General features: G+C 39.8%; 5 protein-coding genes across 5 annotated transcripts; 2 read left to right on the top strand and 3 right to left on the bottom strand.

The window, feature by feature from the left end:
- Positions 1-343: 343 nt before the first annotated feature.
- On the bottom strand, positions 344-2,379 carry LOC6640223 (maltase A3). The gene is made up of 5 exons (XM_002063190.4): positions 1,568-2,379; positions 1,457-1,513; positions 1,202-1,400; positions 669-1,120; positions 344-611 (listed from the first exon to the last, which is right to left on the bottom strand). Exons 1-5 carry the CDS (start codon positions 2,377-2,379, stop codon positions 392-394), a joined length of 1,740 nt encoding a protein of 579 aa, XP_002063226.3. The 3' UTR covers positions 344-391.
- A 705-nt stretch (positions 2,380-3,084) lies between these two features.
- On the top strand, positions 3,085-5,094 carry LOC6640224 (maltase A3). The gene is made up of 4 exons (XM_002063191.3): positions 3,085-3,259; positions 3,321-4,686; positions 4,751-4,894; positions 4,954-5,094. The coding sequence occupies exons 1-4, from the start codon at positions 3,100-3,102 to the stop codon at positions 5,018-5,020; spliced, it is 1,737 nt and encodes a 578-aa protein (XP_002063227.1). The 5' UTR covers positions 3,085-3,099; the 3' UTR covers positions 5,021-5,094.
- Positions 5,095-5,278: 184 nt separating this feature from the next.
- On the bottom strand, positions 5,279-7,157 carry LOC6640344 (maltase A2). The gene is made up of 3 exons (XM_002063192.3): positions 5,638-7,157; positions 5,452-5,580; positions 5,279-5,384 (listed from the first exon to the last, which is right to left on the bottom strand). Exons 1-3 carry the CDS (start codon positions 7,140-7,142, stop codon positions 5,312-5,314), a joined length of 1,707 nt encoding a protein of 568 aa, XP_002063228.1. The 5' UTR covers positions 7,143-7,157; the 3' UTR covers positions 5,279-5,311.
- A 3,211-nt stretch (positions 7,158-10,368) lies between these two features.
- On the top strand, positions 10,369-12,248 carry LOC6640345 (maltase A1). The gene is made up of 2 exons (XM_002063193.4): positions 10,369-11,933; positions 11,995-12,248. The coding sequence occupies exons 1-2, from the start codon at positions 10,405-10,407 to the stop codon at positions 12,203-12,205; spliced, it is 1,740 nt and encodes a 579-aa protein (XP_002063229.1). The 5' UTR covers positions 10,369-10,404; the 3' UTR covers positions 12,206-12,248.
- On the bottom strand, positions 11,966-14,345 carry LOC6640346 (cytochrome P450 4e2). The gene is made up of 5 exons (XM_002063194.3): positions 14,171-14,345; positions 13,810-13,919; positions 13,396-13,745; positions 12,796-13,337; positions 11,966-12,667 (listed from the first exon to the last, which is right to left on the bottom strand). The coding sequence occupies exons 1-5, from the start codon at positions 14,328-14,330 to the stop codon at positions 12,255-12,257; spliced, it is 1,575 nt and encodes a 524-aa protein (XP_002063230.1). The 5' UTR covers positions 14,331-14,345; the 3' UTR covers positions 11,966-12,254.
- Positions 14,346-14,770: the final 425 nt, after the last annotated feature.

Below are 14,770 nucleotides of genomic sequence, written 5' to 3'. Positions count from 1 at the left end.
TTCGAATGCTTCTCATGTCACAAATACAGCAGATACAATGAGTAAAAGCTGCTAGCGAAGAATTAAGTACGTCAACAATTTCGTCGCCAAACCGATCACAGCGAAATTTCTCTCTCCTTCTTAGCGTCCATACATTTTTGACGTCATTGAGACTTGCAATCTGCATACTATAATAACTGATCCCCAAAGTTCATTGTTTTATTATCTCACAAATTGAACTTCTTCTCTCTCTCTCTCTCTCTCTCTCTCTCGTTGTTTGTTGCTTTCTGCTTTGCAGCAGCCGGCAAAACGCCTGAGTTAGCATTTTGTATATGACTCAAAAAATAGCAGGGACTGAAAAATGTTACTGATAAGCACATTTAATCATTTCAATTTCCAGAAATTATTAATGTTAAACAGTCGTGGTCGAGCGCAAAACAATGGACTCATGAGGCATCAGAGTAACACTCTTGGCAGACACCACATCGCCCACCTGTTTGATGGACTTGTCAGTGATCAGAGTGTACTGGAAGGTCGCTGGCAGGCCACTGAAAACCTCCGACAGATTCACATTCTCAATGGAATCGAAAATGTTGAAGAGCGAAATGTAGACATAGTTGCCACTCAGAGAACTATAAAAGACAAACAAAAATTGAAAAAGAATAGGGGATAAAAATTAAACAACTAACCGTTTGACAGCCAAAACATAACTGCTGACTGCCTTGATTTCACCCGCTCCCCCCGATATGGTGGGCTCTTTTCTGAGTTCCTGCAGACGTTTGTACACATTGAGATGGCTGAGAGAAACACCGCGCTCCTTCTTCACATTGCGCTGAGCATAATCCAGGGCCACGGGCAACCAGGTTGTCGAGCCGTTGGTGAAACCGGCGTATTTGTCATCTGTCCAATGCATGGGAGTACGGGCCGGATCCCGAGAATTGTCCATATAGTTGGCCTCATAGCCATTGCAAGCTTGAGGATCTACTGTATCCTCCCACGATACATAACCATCCAGCATGCCCAGTTCTTCGCCATTGTAGGTAATACTACAGCCGGGCAGGGTAAGAAGTAGTATATTGAAGAGATCGACACGATCGGCTCCAAAACGCGAACCCACACGGTTTTTGTCATGATTGCCAATCTGATAAGGCGATAATGAATTTGGCGAACGTTCATCGATAAGAAGGTGTCAAATTGATTTCCCCTAATGATAACAACTTACCACCCAGTTGGCGCTTTTACCCTCAGGCATTAGTGTTAGCCAGTTGTTAATCAAATACTCATAGTGATAAGCATCGGAATCGTAGTAGAGATTACTTATCAGCTGGAAATTGAACGGTATCTGAGCACCATCAGCTGTTGAGTTGCCATAATAGTCCATAACAATTTCAATGGGCGACCATGTCTCCACCATTAGAATACTACAATTCAAAAAAAAATATGAGTTTCTTTTCTAATGGGAAAATATTTGACTTACCGCTCATCGCCGCCATTATCGGCCTGGAATTGTTCCAAAATCTGTCGCCATTCGTAACTATAAAAGAAATTGCTTAGTAATTTTCTCAAACACATCTTAATTTGAACTCACACCAAGTGAGGTGTCTCTGGCTGATCCACAGTATATATCTTATGCGTATAACCATATTCATCTGGATCATCGGTCCAATCATTGCGTGGCTCATCCGGATAATTGCCATCTTCGTCAGCCTCCACCTCGAAAGCGTGGTAGATGGCATCGACACGGAAACCATCAACACCCTTGCCCAACCAAAATCGCAGTACATCATTCATTTCCTCACGCACAACAGGATTACGGAAATTGAAATCCGGTTGCTTTTTATGGAACTGATGTAGATAGTATTCCTGGCGATTCTCATTCCATTCCCAGGCGGAGCCACGGAACACGCTCACCCAATTGGTGGGGGGACGACGCACGCCATCTTCATCAACAAATCCTGGATGCCAGATGTAGTAGTCCTTGTACTTCTCCTCACCATTTGCCGATCGGATAAACCAATCACACTCATCACTCGAATGATTGGGCACAAAGTCCAAAATGATTTTCACATTCAATTCCTTGGCACGTGCCACCATGTTCTCAAAGTCCTCCATTGTACCGAATAGAGGATCAACTTCTTTAAAATCCGCAATATCATAACCAAAATCAGCCATTGGTGATTTCAGGAAGGGCGATAGCCAAGTTGCTGTTATTCCAATTTCTTTAAGATATTCCAATTTCTCTGTCACACCGTTCAGATCACCGACACCATCGCCATTGGTATCCTTGAAGGATCGCGGATATATCTGATAGAACGAGGCTGTTTTCCACCATGGATCAGCTGCATCGACGGCCAGCAGGCCAACGACCAGTAAAAAGACGATGCCAGACCAAGTGGCCATTGTTAACTGAAAAATTTCGTATTCTAAACCGTTTCTTATATGGCGGTAACTGCGAAAAACTCACAGATAGAGTCGCTGCTATAAACTAATGGGGAATTAGTGCCTTATCGTTTCAAGTGCAATACAAAAATATCCCCAATCGAGAGGAATACAAAGACCTTTGATCTTAAGGAAGATAGATAATTGTATGTTGAGTTAGGACCTAAATAATTTATAATTCTCAACTGCGTACACCTGATATAGATTCACCTCACCTGACTCATCTGTTATCGCCAGACCTTGAGCTTGATTCCCACAGATTTTCGTTTTTCGTTTCTTTTTACCCCCATCGAAGTGAGCCAATAAATTATCCACTTTGATAGTAAAAATACCGAATTCCAGTTATATAGTATACAGCACCGATTAGATACGCGATGTGGTCATAACTCAAATGCAACTTTGGAAAGCGTTTACTGCCAATCTGTCTCATGATCTCTGAACGTGTAAACAGCTATCGTAAATACCACAAAAACATCATGAACATGAAAGCAATTTTTTTGTATTAGATGACAGACCATTTGGGATCATAAATATGTCAGCTAATCAGGAATAGTTGTAGCAATATTGTTAGGCTTATCATGGCCTTAACTTATCTAGCTCGGGGGGAACAGTTTCAGACGGATTGGTATATAGAAGCTGGCATTGGTTAGCTAGTATGTCAATCGTTGGGTTGCAGTCAGAATGGGTGCTTTGGCAAAGATTTTGACGCTTTGTTGCGTCTTGGGGTTAACACTACCCCAGACATTGGCTGAAAAGGATTGGTGGCGCACAGCCCAACTCTATCAGATCTATCCCAGATCCTTTAAAGACAGCGATGGCGATGGCGTTGGTGATCTCAATGGTAAGAGCCAACTGTTGCTGACAATAAATTTTAGTCACTGTAATCTTCTTTATTCTTATAGGCGTTACGCAACAGTTGGCTTATCTAAAGGAAATTGGTATCACTGCCACCTGGCTTTCACCCATTTTCACCTCACCCATGGCTGACTTTGGCTATGATGTGGCCAATTTGACAGAAATCGATCCACTTTTTGGCACCATGGAAGATTTTGATGCTTTGGTGGCGCGTGCCAAGCAATTGGATATCAAAATCATTTTGGACTTTGTGCCTAATCACACTAGTGATGAGTGTGATTGGTTTATCCGTTCGGCAGCAGGTGAAGAGGAGTACAAAGATTTTTATGTATGGCACACCGGCAAGGTTGTCAATGGAATTAGACAGCCACCTACCAGTTGGATCAGTGTATTCCGTGGAGCTACTTGGACCTGGCATGAGGGTCGTCAGGCCTACTATTTGCATCAGTTCCTGCCCAAGCAACCGGACTTGAACTACCGCAATCCAAAAGTCGTGGAAGCCATGAAAGATGTGTTGCGATTCTGGCTACGTAAGGGTGCCTCTGGCTTCCGCATTGATGCTGTGCCCCATGTCTTTGAAGTGGCCGCCGATGAAGATGGCAACTGGCCAGATGAGCCCCGCAATGAGGGTGTCGATGACCCAGAGGACTATGAGTACTTCCAACATATCTACACAACAAACCAACCGGAAACAATTGATCTGGTCTACCAGTTCCGTAAGGTTATTGAAGAAATCGATGAGGAATTGGGCGGTGATGATCGCATTCTTCTCTCTGAGGCCTACGCTCCTCTGGATATATTGATGCAATACTACGGCAATAGCACTCACAATGGATCTCACGTTCCCTTCAACTTTGAACTGTTGGCTAACATTGACTTCGATTCGGATGCCTATCATTATGCGCAGCTGATCCACAATTGGTTGGACAATTTGCCCGAGGGGCAAGTAGCCAACTGGGTGCTGGGTAACCACGATCGTAGTCGCATTGGCTCTCGTCTCGGCGCCGATCGTATTGATGCCACAAACATGCTTATTCTGGGTCTACCCGGCATTGCTGTTAACTATCAGGGTGAGGAAATTGGCATGACTGATGTCTTTATCAGCTGGTCTGACACAGTAGACCCTCAAGCTTGTCAATCAAATGAGCAAGAATTCGAGCGTCTCACTCGTGATCCAGTGCGCACACCCTTCCAATGGAGCGATGAACAGAGCGGTGGCTTCTCAGACAGTGCCACAACTTGGTTGCCTCTTGCCGATGACTATAAACTGGTGAACGTAAAGAGGGAACGTGGCATTCCTCTCAGTCATTTGAATATCCACAAGCAGCTGAGAGCTCTGCGAGATGAGCCAACTTACAAGCAGGGAGATGTTACCATCCAGGCCATCGGTCCCAATGTATTGGCCTTTAAACGGTGGGTGAAAAGGAATTAAGTCATATAGTTCCCTTAATTTAATCATTTCCATTTCGTTTCTTAGTTCTCTGGCTGGCCAAAAGTCATACATCACGGTTATTAATCTCAACGATGATGTGGAATCTGTGAATCTGGACACCATTTTCACCTCCATCTCCAGCCAATTGCAGTATGTTGTTGTTAATGACAAGAGTGTACGCCGAAAGAAGTAAGTTCAAGTTTCTTAAACTTTGATTGGAGGCTCATGAAACCTTTTATTTCTTACAGCGATCTGACATATGCCAACTCTGTGCTGTTGATGCCCAAGGAAGCTGTCGTCCTTAGCACTGTTTAATGTTTAAGAAATTTGAAATATCCGATTAAAATTAAATTAAAACTCAACCTTGGAATTATAGGAAGAAGAAATAAGTAGTTGCGTTTTTATTACTTCAAGTATCAAAGTTTAAAAAATTTCGCTTAGGTAACAAATGAACCACTTTAAAGCATTATTCAATTACTTTATCGCCATGTGCCACAGAGCTGATTTTCCCAAAGATTCCTAATCTTTACAAGTGCCCCCACATTGACTACAATAAAGGCAGCACTGATTAAATTCATTTAAAATAAAATTAAATTTATTGCCCAATTAAGCTAGCCAGCGTAATACAATGGCCTCAAAAGGCATCAGGACAATGCGTTCACCCAGATCCACAGTTTGCCTAGAAGGATTTTAGAAAGCAATTACACAATAGTCGACTTTTAAAAATGGGAAATATTGAAACTTACCCTGGATAATGCGTTGAATAGGCAGTAGTTAGAATATATTCATATGTCTTATCTGAAAGACCTTCGAGGACTTCCATATTGTTGCCCATATTTATCAATATGCGATATTCCTCATTAATTTTGTTGGTCCTGCACAAGGAATTTAAGATAACATTATTTGTTTTTTATAAATTTTGTTTGGCTTACCTTATAATTTGCAAAACTTGTTCGTTCACTGCCTCGTAGGAAAAACCGCCCGCCTTTTTAAAGGACAGAAAAGCTGAAGAAGATTTCAACTTTTGCATACCCTTGAAAATTTGCAAAGAGGAGCGGGCTACACCTCTTTCGGTTTGGACATTGATGCGCTCATAATCGGGATTAACAGGTAACCAAGTGCTTTCACCGGTGGAGAACTCGGCATTCACTCCCGGACTCCATTGCATGGGAGTGCGTTCACCATCTCGATCTTCGCATGAGTCGCCAGTGCACTCAATATCCACATTGGACATGCCAATCTCCTCGCCGTAGTATGTTACAGAGGCTCCTGGAAGGGCACTAACTATCACATTCAGCAAATCCACTTTGTGGGCTCCCATGCGATCAGCTACTCTTTGTGTATCGTGATTACCCACCACCCAGTTGGCTGTTTGATGAGTCGTCCACATAGTGTCCATCCAGTAATCAATAGAGCCAACCACATCCTTGGCCGTGGAATAACCGCTTAAATACATTAGCTGGAAATTCATTGGGAGTTGGGTGCCAAATCGAGTGCCGTTTCCGTAATATGCGCTAAGAGTTTCCACAGAGGAATATGCCTCAGCCAGCAGGACTCTAGTATCGCCTCCATTCTCCGCTTGATATTGCTCGAGAAACTCATGCCATTCGTACATTAGCTCCACAGTTGCCGGTTGATCTTTGGTGTAGATATGATCGTGGTATTCATAGGCACCCGGATCACTACTCCAGCCACTGACTGGTTCGTCGGGATAGGATCCATTTGCGTAGCGATACTCATAGATATGGGGCACTGCATCGATGCGGAAACCGTCTACACCACGATCCAGCCAGAACTTTAAAACATCCAGCATGTGCTCTTTAACCATGGGATTGCTGAAATTTAGGTCCGGTTGCTTTACTTGGAACTGATGCAGGAAATATTGCTGCCGTGTCTCATGCCAAGTCCACTGGGGACCACCAAACACACTGATCCAATTGCTGGGCGGTTCCCTTTCACCCGTCTCTGCATTAACTTTGCCATCATCCCACACATAGAAGTCATCGTAACCCTCCAAACGATTCACAGACTTGTCAAACCATTCACACTCATCACTCGAATGATTGGGCACAAAGTCCAAAATGATTTTCAATTTCAATTCCTTGGCTTTTGCAATTAGGTCATCGAAATCCGCCAATGTACCAAAAATGGGATCTATATCATAGAAATTGGATATATCATAACCAAAATCGGACATTGGTGATGTAAAGATAGGCGACAACCACGTGGCCGTTATGCCGATTTCCTTGAGATACGTCAGGCGAGTCGTTATACCCTTGAGATCACCAATGCCATCGCCATTGCTGTCCTGAAAGGATCTGGGATAGATCTGATATAGAGCCGCATTCTCCCACCAATCGACGTCCGATTGGGCACCTAAAGTAGTCACCACCAGGCAGGTGAGCCAAACCAGACCGACAAGTTTGCGCTCTGGCATTTCGTTCGCGTTTGATTGAGCGAAATTTTCATTTGGCTAATAAACAACAATTATCGAGCCTTGTTGAAGATTGTGTATCACTGATAAGCGCTGCCCCACCAATTGGAGTAATCTGTCAACAATTTATCGCACCCTCGCTTAAATTTATATTGCCTATATAGTTTTAGAAACTAGATGGGTTTTTTGTTTCTGTTTTTGTATTTTTTTTTTGGGTTCAGATATGACCAATTGGTATGACTGCATTGCATTGCATGGGAATGTTGATACGAGTACATAGAAGTCTGATAAGTTACTATAATACAAAATGATTCATTTATTGCCAATTCACTGCAAGTTGTTAAAATTAAGTAGATAAATATTGTTAAGGGATAAACATTAGAGATACAAATATTTTTGCTGACCTAGATATAACCTTGGAGCTCTCTGTCCATGGAGACAACTCAAATTCCTATTTATCTCTCGTATCTTCCCATTTAGATTACAGTACGATACTTTACTATATACATACAATGTATATAGATATTTATATGTATCTCTGTAACATATGTATTATATTCATAAACGTATGTTGGCAATATAAATTATATCTATTGTATTTCGTTCAGAAACTCCAAATGAGTACAAACATCTGGCAATCTTCTTTTACTTGAAGCTCTCAGTTGTCTATGGCTATACAAAAAAACGATCAATAAAGCCCTGATAAAAATTTCTTATTTGAAAATATTATATAAGCTAGATCTACCAAATTTGATATTATGCAAGCAGATCATGTTTATTTCAAATCTTTGTCACGCCCTTGTAATTTGAATACAATTTCTTGGAAATTCACAAACCTAAAGCCACCAAATTCTAAACTTGTTTTATATGCGTTCATATGATGAATGTTGAACATTTTTGCCATGCCGACTTCCGCCCCTAAAATGAAGAAGAAAACATTTGCCTTCCGTAGGTTCTTGACTATTACAATCAATTTTTTTCCCCTTACATGGTGTTACATAGTGTATTATTATTTTTAAAGAACCAAATATCTTACTAAGCTGACCACTTGCTGAATGGTATACCGAAGTCGGCATGAGGCGACTTACTTGCTAGATTTTTGATTATTCTGATTTATAATGAGCTGCTATTTTTTACATAGTCGATATAACATATATTACTATCCTTTTGGCTATTAAATTTCCACTTTGGAGGACGAATGCAAGAAAACTAACTTTGGTTAGCCTTGAAAGGATTTTACTCATTTTTATCCCTGTAAATTTAGTAAGCAAATAACAGGTTTTTAAAATCCTTCTTATTAAGCCGACAAAATATTCAGCTTGTTTGCTTTTATTGTGTGGGTGTAGAATATTTGTATAGCAAGTCTTTGATGGCAAGCAGAAAAAAAAAACACTTAAAGTGATTCTTTTCCCCTTTTATAAGTTTTTCTTATCAATTTTTAAAACTTAAGAATAATCGCTAGAGCGTAGAACAAATAAACAGTTTTATACTGTTGATTAATTTTGAAGAAAAATCAAATTTTTATTATTACTTACCATTAATTCCTAACAATAATATAATGTATCTGCTTTCTCATATACCTCTTCTCTATATACCCTGTAAAAACTATTTTCCTTTGAATATGACTGTATATATTTAATACTATGTGAGCATGGAATCATTTCCCTTTTTGCATAACAAACAAACTGACCAATTTGTTTATACCAAAATAAGAAGCAACATTTCACTGGATTACGATTCCTCACTTCCGGGAATTCAAGTCCCTCTCTGGCCATTCCGACATTTCTCAACTGTGACATTTTGCTGCGTATTTTTGTGGAATATTTGCCTTTTAAGTAAATTGCTTGCCCTTTGCAGAATTCTGTGAAAAATATCTTAATTAGATAAGGGCAACAAAAAGAAAAGAAACATAGAAGCCAAAACTGCAATGTAAATTTACATTTTCATGTTTTAATGGCCTGGAGTGAGGTTTATTTTGTGTGTGCAGTGTGCTCATATTACACATTGGCCAAAGGCAACAAGTTGGCTAACTGTTTTAATTCAATTAAAATTCGCCCGTGGTTTCTCATGTATGTACGTAGTCATCGTGGCGTGCATTTGAAATTAGATTACACTCGTGCATTTCGTTTGCCAAATTCCACCAAATAATTTTCAGAAATAAGGTAAAGCTAGAAAATGTATGTGGGTACTTTTTTTCGGCAATATCTTATCAAATGTGAAGTAGTTCTTCAAGCGAACCTGACCTAGCATAGAAAATATGTCTATCAATCACGTGTAGACAAAATGTACATAAATTTTCCTAATGACAGTAATAAATTTCAGAAAAATATTTCGATCATATCTGTTGATGTGATGACCAAGATAGATTAAATTTGGTCACGTTTTTCCCTTTGTTATTCACACTTTCAAGGTTATCTCTTTATGAAATGTTTACAAAAAATGAATAAGCCTTACATTGAGTATTTGTGTATTAATCACCGATTTTGTTTACAAACTATATAATTGAAGCTTATCTATGAAGACGTTCTTACAACTTTACCGGTTTGCTTCCCTATATCACCTGATTAAATAATTCTACACTTATGGTCTGCATACCAAAACAATAACAAAATATACACTCGAAAAAAAATCGTTATAATCACAAAGTAGCAAAAGTTGGTTTTAAAGAAATATTTAACACATTTAAAATAGAAAAATTGTGAAAATAAAGTTATAGATAGATTTTGAATTTCACATTCGCGATTTCAGGAAAACAACTACTCAAACAGTCGGGCAAGATTTAAGTAATTAAGTTTAAAATTGATTCGATTTTTTTATAATATGAAGTATTGAATGAAAATTTTTAGGGCATAGAATAATTTATGTAACAAATCTAACAAACAAATAGTAAATTCTAATATTTTGATTACTTAAAAAATATATGAAATATTAATCAAGATTAAATGTAACTTCTCTAAGTGTAGAAATAATGTCACCTTATCGAATATCATAATCCAAGCCTAATTAAGTTGTTCAATTGTTGGGAATTTTTTTAAGTATATTACTTCTAATTGGTCATCTTGAAGTCAAGAGATGTTTATCGCCATTTCATGGAAACAATAGCGATGACTACTTCATTGCATAGCAGATGGGAAAGAGAACTAGAACTTGTCACGTCAGTATTTGTGAAGCACTCGAAATGGCCACTCGACAGGAGGTTCGTCTTATCGCCGGAGCTATATAAAAGGCACTGATCGCACCAAAATTGCGATCAAATTTATACAAAATGCGACCACATACAGTTGTCGCTTTAGTGGTTATTTCTTTAATTGGCCTCGGCCAGGGCAGTGAATGGTATGACAGTGGCAACTATTATCAAATCTATCCACGCTCCTTCCGCGACTCCGATGGCGATGGCATCGGCGATTTGAATGGAGTTACTGAGAAGTTGCAGTACCTGAAGGATATTGGATTTACGGCCACATGGCTATCGCCTATCTTCAAGTCTCCAATGGTGGACTTTGGCTACGATATTGCTGACTTTTATACTATTCATCCAGAATATGGTACCATGGAGGACTTTGAGCGTCTAATTGCCAAGGCTAAAGAGGTGGGCATTAAGATTATTTTGGACTTTGTGCCGAACCACACGAGTGATCAGTCGGAATGGTTCACCAAATCGGTAGATAGCGATCCCGATTATAAGGATTTCTACATTTGGCACGATGGCAAGATTAACGAAGAAACTGGTGAACGTGAACCGCCTAGCAATTGGATATCCGAGTTCCGTTACAGCGCCTGGCAATGGAATGATGTGAGGGAGCAGTATTATTTGCATCAGTTTGAGTACCGTCAACCCGATCTGAATTACCGCAATCCCGCTGTGGTCAACGAGATGAAGAATGTGATACGTTTCTGGCTGGCAAAGGGTGTCTCCGGTTTTCGTATTGATGCCATTCCATATTTGTTTGAGGTCGATTTGGATCGTTATAATCAGTATCCCGATGAGCCTCTGACCAATGACACTGAAGCCTGCCCAGATCCCGATGATCATTGCTATACCCAGCACATTTATACCCAAGATCAACCTGAGACCCTCGACATGGTGTATCAATGGCGTACACTTGTGGATGAGTTCCAGGAGGAGTATGGAGGCGACAAGCGTCTTCTGATGACAGAGGCCTACACTAGTTTCGACAACATGATCAAATACTATGGTGATGGTGTAAGGAATGGTTCCCATATTCCGTTCAATTTCGATTTCCTATCGAATATCAATAATGCCTCGAAGGCTGGTGACTATGTGGAGCACATTGAAAAGTGGATCAATAGTATGCCCGAAGGAGTCTATGCCAATTGGGTGCTGGGCAATCATGACAATAAACGTGTGGCCTCTCGTTTTGGAGTGCAACGTACGGATCTGATTAACATTTTGCTGCAAACTCTGCCCGGACATGCCGTGACCTATAATGGGGAAGAATTGGGCATGACCGATGTGTGGATTAGTTGGGAGGATACAGTCGATCCACCCGCATGTAATACCGATCCCGACAGCTACTACGATCGTTCACGTGATCCCGCACGTACTCCCTATCAATGGGATGCCTCCAGTCTGACAGGTTTTACCAGTGCCGATCACACTTGGCTTCCAGTAGCGGAGGACTACAAGACCAACAATGCGCTGCAACAACTACGTGCTCCTCGTTCACATTTGCAAATCTTCAAGAAGTTGGTACGTCTCCGTAAGGAGACTTCGTTCCGTCAGGGAGCTCTCAGCATTCAGGCCCTTGACGATGATGTGATCATATACTCACGGTAAGTCTAATTGGAGTTGCATTCTAGAAATATTTTCTAATGCCAATGTCTTTTATTCCAGTCAAAAGGAGGGTAGCGATCTTTATGTGGTCGTCCTTAATCTGGGTGATAGTAGCAAAACCATCGATCTAACCAAATATTATAGTCTAGGTTCTGAGGCAGAAATCATTACCACATCCCTGAATTCCCAGTATATCGATGGTGAAATCATAAATCCTTCATCATTTATAGCCAATGCCTACGTCGGTACAGTCCTTGTAGCTGTTAATTAAACTTTAATAACATAAAACAATAAAATACAAACAATAACAGAAACCTAAACTATACTCTCTCCTTCAAACGCAAATGCAAACCATTCTCGGATTTGAGAGTTAGAACAGCAGACAAAATGGGATCATATTTATGACGCTTTTGCTCAAATTTTAGTCGTTCTTCTTCGGGACCCAAGAACGTACTTAAACGGTTATCCTTAGAGATCAGCTCATCGAGAGCAGGCAGTACTTCAAATGTACGTATAATTTTGGAAATCACTGTCTTGATTTCGAGGAGGGCAAACTTTTGTCCTATGCAATTGCGAGGACCAGCGCTGAAAGGTAAATACTCAAAGGGGCCCGGTCTCTCCTGCTCGAAACGTTCAGGTCGAAAGACATGGGGATCCTTGAAAGTCCTCTTATCGTAGTTGATAATAAGGATGGCCAATACGAGGGTTGTGTCCTTGGGAATGATGGTACCATCTGAAAGTGAGAAACTGCGAATTAGAACATCTTAGCTTAAAACATTATAAATATTTTGTTAAATTAAATTATTTTGTAAATTAACTTAAGCCTATTGTAATTTGGACACGATCGAATTATATATTCACCTATTTCATAGTCCTTGTCCGTATAGCGTCCTATAAACGGAATACTGGGATAAACTCGCTGTGCCTCCTTAATGAACAAATCCAAATATTTCATATCAGCTATTTCCTGAAAGGTGGCATCGCGACTCAGATCACTGCCCATTACGGCACACTGTTCCTCAAAGAGTTTACGCTGCTCATCCGGATGACGTGAGAGAAGATATACAGCGAATGCCACACCCGAAGTGGTTGTGTCATGTCCCTCAAACATGAATGTGGATACCTCTTCATAGATCTCGACATTTGTCAACGGACGTCCATCTATAGTCGAAGAGAGTAAAGTATCCAAAAATGACATTTTTTTACGCGAGAATTCATTGCTTTCAGTTTTCTCAGTAGTTTCTAGTTTGTAAGCTTCAACGCGCTTCTCGATAATGTCATTGGTGAAATCCTGAAGAGTTTTCAAAGTTTCGCAATATTTTGAATATTCGGGGAAAAAACGATAACAGAATTTGGATCGTTTAAATGGGTGGAAGGCTCGCATATTGATGTTATAACACATACTAAAATAAATAATTGTTAATTAAGCTATATAGAATATGAAATTAAGACATAACTCACTCATTAAATGCATGCACAACTTTCGAATCACTGTTTTCCATGGCATTTATAGGGACACCCATCGCTGTATCGCATATAACATCCAAGGTGAAATAATGGGTTTGATCTTGAAAGTCGATGATGTTATCATTGGCTGCCACAATCCTCAGTTTCTTAATGAATTTTGTAGAATTCTCATTCATGACCTCATGAAAGTCTTGCAAGATATTAAAATGAAATGATGGAGTTATCATCTTGCGATGTTTGTGCCATTTTTCGCCTTTACTGGTAAGCAAACCGAAACCAAGCCATGGATGTAAAAGATCATAGATATCTGACTTTTGTATCAAAGTTTGACTGCTGAGTATGTACTGTAAAACTTATAGATTCTTAGAACTTTCAATTTAAGTAATCACACTATTTTTGCAGACTTACCTCTAGGTATTTGGCATTTGTTATCAAAATGTTTGAGTAATAGCCAATCCAGAAACGAAAATTATCTTTGCCAAACTGATGCCACCAATTGAAATATGTATTTATAGTCTCTAAAAAGGCGAAATTAGCATTATAGAAAATAATTATTGGTCAAGGTATTTAGACATGCATTAGCGGCAGTGTTAGAGATCATCAGGTTCACAGCACTTCAAACTTATTATTTACATTACGAAATCGTCACACGTTTAAAATTCCAAGAGACTTATGTATACTTCAGTAGATCCCCGATTATTGGCCCACATCAAATTACTATCTTTTTCATATTATTATAATCAGTTACGTCGCTTTGCGCTTTGCTCACCTGGCAGATTATTGCCCAATTGAAGAGCATTTCCCACTATGGGCACCGGGGAAGGTCCATTAAACTTATTCACCAGTCGTCGCCTATGTGCTACACGCAATTCAATGTAAGCGAAAATTATCACTGGGAAGGTTAGAACTCCGATCAATATTAACCACATTTCGAACAAACCACTTCGAACGGAATGGAAAACTAGAATGTTTAAACTTTAGAGCCAGCACTGGGTTTAAATACTTTACATTTGTTGGGAACGAGTTGTTAATTTGGTCAAGCTTTTCGACATCTAAGCAGTTCTTGCCACGAGAGGCCAGAAGGCAGAAGGGCACTCGTGATTTATCTCCATAGAAGTATATCTCAATGTTTTTGCTTTGTTTTTGCGGATAATGATTTCAAAAACTGAAGAACTAAGTTCTTATTCCTAATAATCATTTATTACATGATTTAATATAAATTTTGTCACAAATCGCCATATATGTAAACATGTCGTAAATTTTCTAAACAAGTTTCCCGACTTTAGGGATTGTCCACAATAATTTTCTAGCTCGTGTGAGATTTGTGTTTCCTTGCCGGAATTTCTGCAGTGGCTGGAAGGGAGATAAT

This window comes from Drosophila willistoni, assembly GCF_018902025.1.
Source record: "Drosophila willistoni isolate 14030-0811.24 chromosome 2L unlocalized genomic scaffold, UCI_dwil_1.1 Seg196, whole genome shotgun sequence".
Lineage (NCBI taxonomy): Eukaryota > Metazoa > Arthropoda > Insecta > Diptera > Drosophilidae > Drosophila > Drosophila willistoni.
This window is presented reverse-complemented; position numbering and strand designations above follow the sequence as displayed.

What these genes read in the sequence shown, in the direction of transcription:
- LOC6640223 (XM_002063190.4), bottom strand. Translation starts at nt 2,379, where the DNA reads ATGGCCACTTGGTCTGGCATCGTCTTTTTACTGGTCGTTGGCCTGCTG. An exon ending in GATAATGGCGGCGATGAGCG is followed by an intron (nt 1,401 to 1,456) that starts GTAAGTCAAATA and finishes TTTGAATTGTAG; the next exon opens with TATTCTAATGGTGGAGACAT. An exon ending in TATGTTTTGGCTGTCAAACG is followed by an intron (nt 612 to 668) that starts GTTAGTTGTTTA and finishes TGTCTTTTATAG; the next exon opens with TTCTCTGAGTGGCAACTATG.
- LOC6640345 (XM_002063193.4), top strand. Translation starts at nt 10,405, where the DNA reads ATGCGACCACATACAGTTGTCGCTTTAGTGGTTATTTCTTTAATTGGC. An exon ending in GATGTGATCATATACTCACG is followed by an intron (nt 11,934 to 11,994) that starts GTAAGTCTAATT and finishes CTTTTATTCCAG; the next exon opens with TCAAAAGGAGGGTAGCGATC.
- LOC6640224 (XM_002063191.3), top strand. Translation starts at nt 3,100, where the DNA reads ATGGGTGCTTTGGCAAAGATTTTGACGCTTTGTTGCGTCTTGGGGTTA. An exon ending in TGGCGTTGGTGATCTCAATG is followed by an intron (nt 3,260 to 3,320) that starts GTAAGAGCCAAC and finishes TTATTCTTATAG; the next exon opens with GCGTTACGCAACAGTTGGCT. An exon ending in AAGAGTGTACGCCGAAAGAA is followed by an intron (nt 4,895 to 4,953) that starts GTAAGTTCAAGT and finishes TATTTCTTACAG; the next exon opens with CGATCTGACATATGCCAACT.
- LOC6640344 (XM_002063192.3), bottom strand. Translation starts at nt 7,142, where the DNA reads ATGCCAGAGCGCAAACTTGTCGGTCTGGTTTGGCTCACCTGCCTGGTG. An exon ending in CAAGTTTTGCAAATTATAAG is followed by an intron (nt 5,581 to 5,637) that starts GTAAGCCAAACA and finishes TTCCTTGTGCAG; the next exon opens with GACCAACAAAATTAATGAGG. An exon ending in TATTCAACGCATTATCCAGG is followed by an intron (nt 5,385 to 5,451) that starts GTAAGTTTCAAT and finishes AAATCCTTCTAG; the next exon opens with GCAAACTGTGGATCTGGGTG.
- LOC6640346 (XM_002063194.3), bottom strand. Translation starts at nt 14,330, where the DNA reads ATGTGGTTAATATTGATCGGAGTTCTAACCTTCCCAGTGATAATTTTC. An exon ending in ATTGGGCAATAATCTGCCAG is followed by an intron (nt 13,920 to 14,170) that starts GTGAGCAAAGCG and finishes TCGCCTTTTTAG; the next exon opens with AGACTATAAATACATATTTC. An exon ending in GTTGTGCATGCATTTAATGA is followed by an intron (nt 13,338 to 13,395) that starts GTGAGTTATGTC and finishes TATTTATTTTAG; the next exon opens with TATGTGTTATAACATCAATA.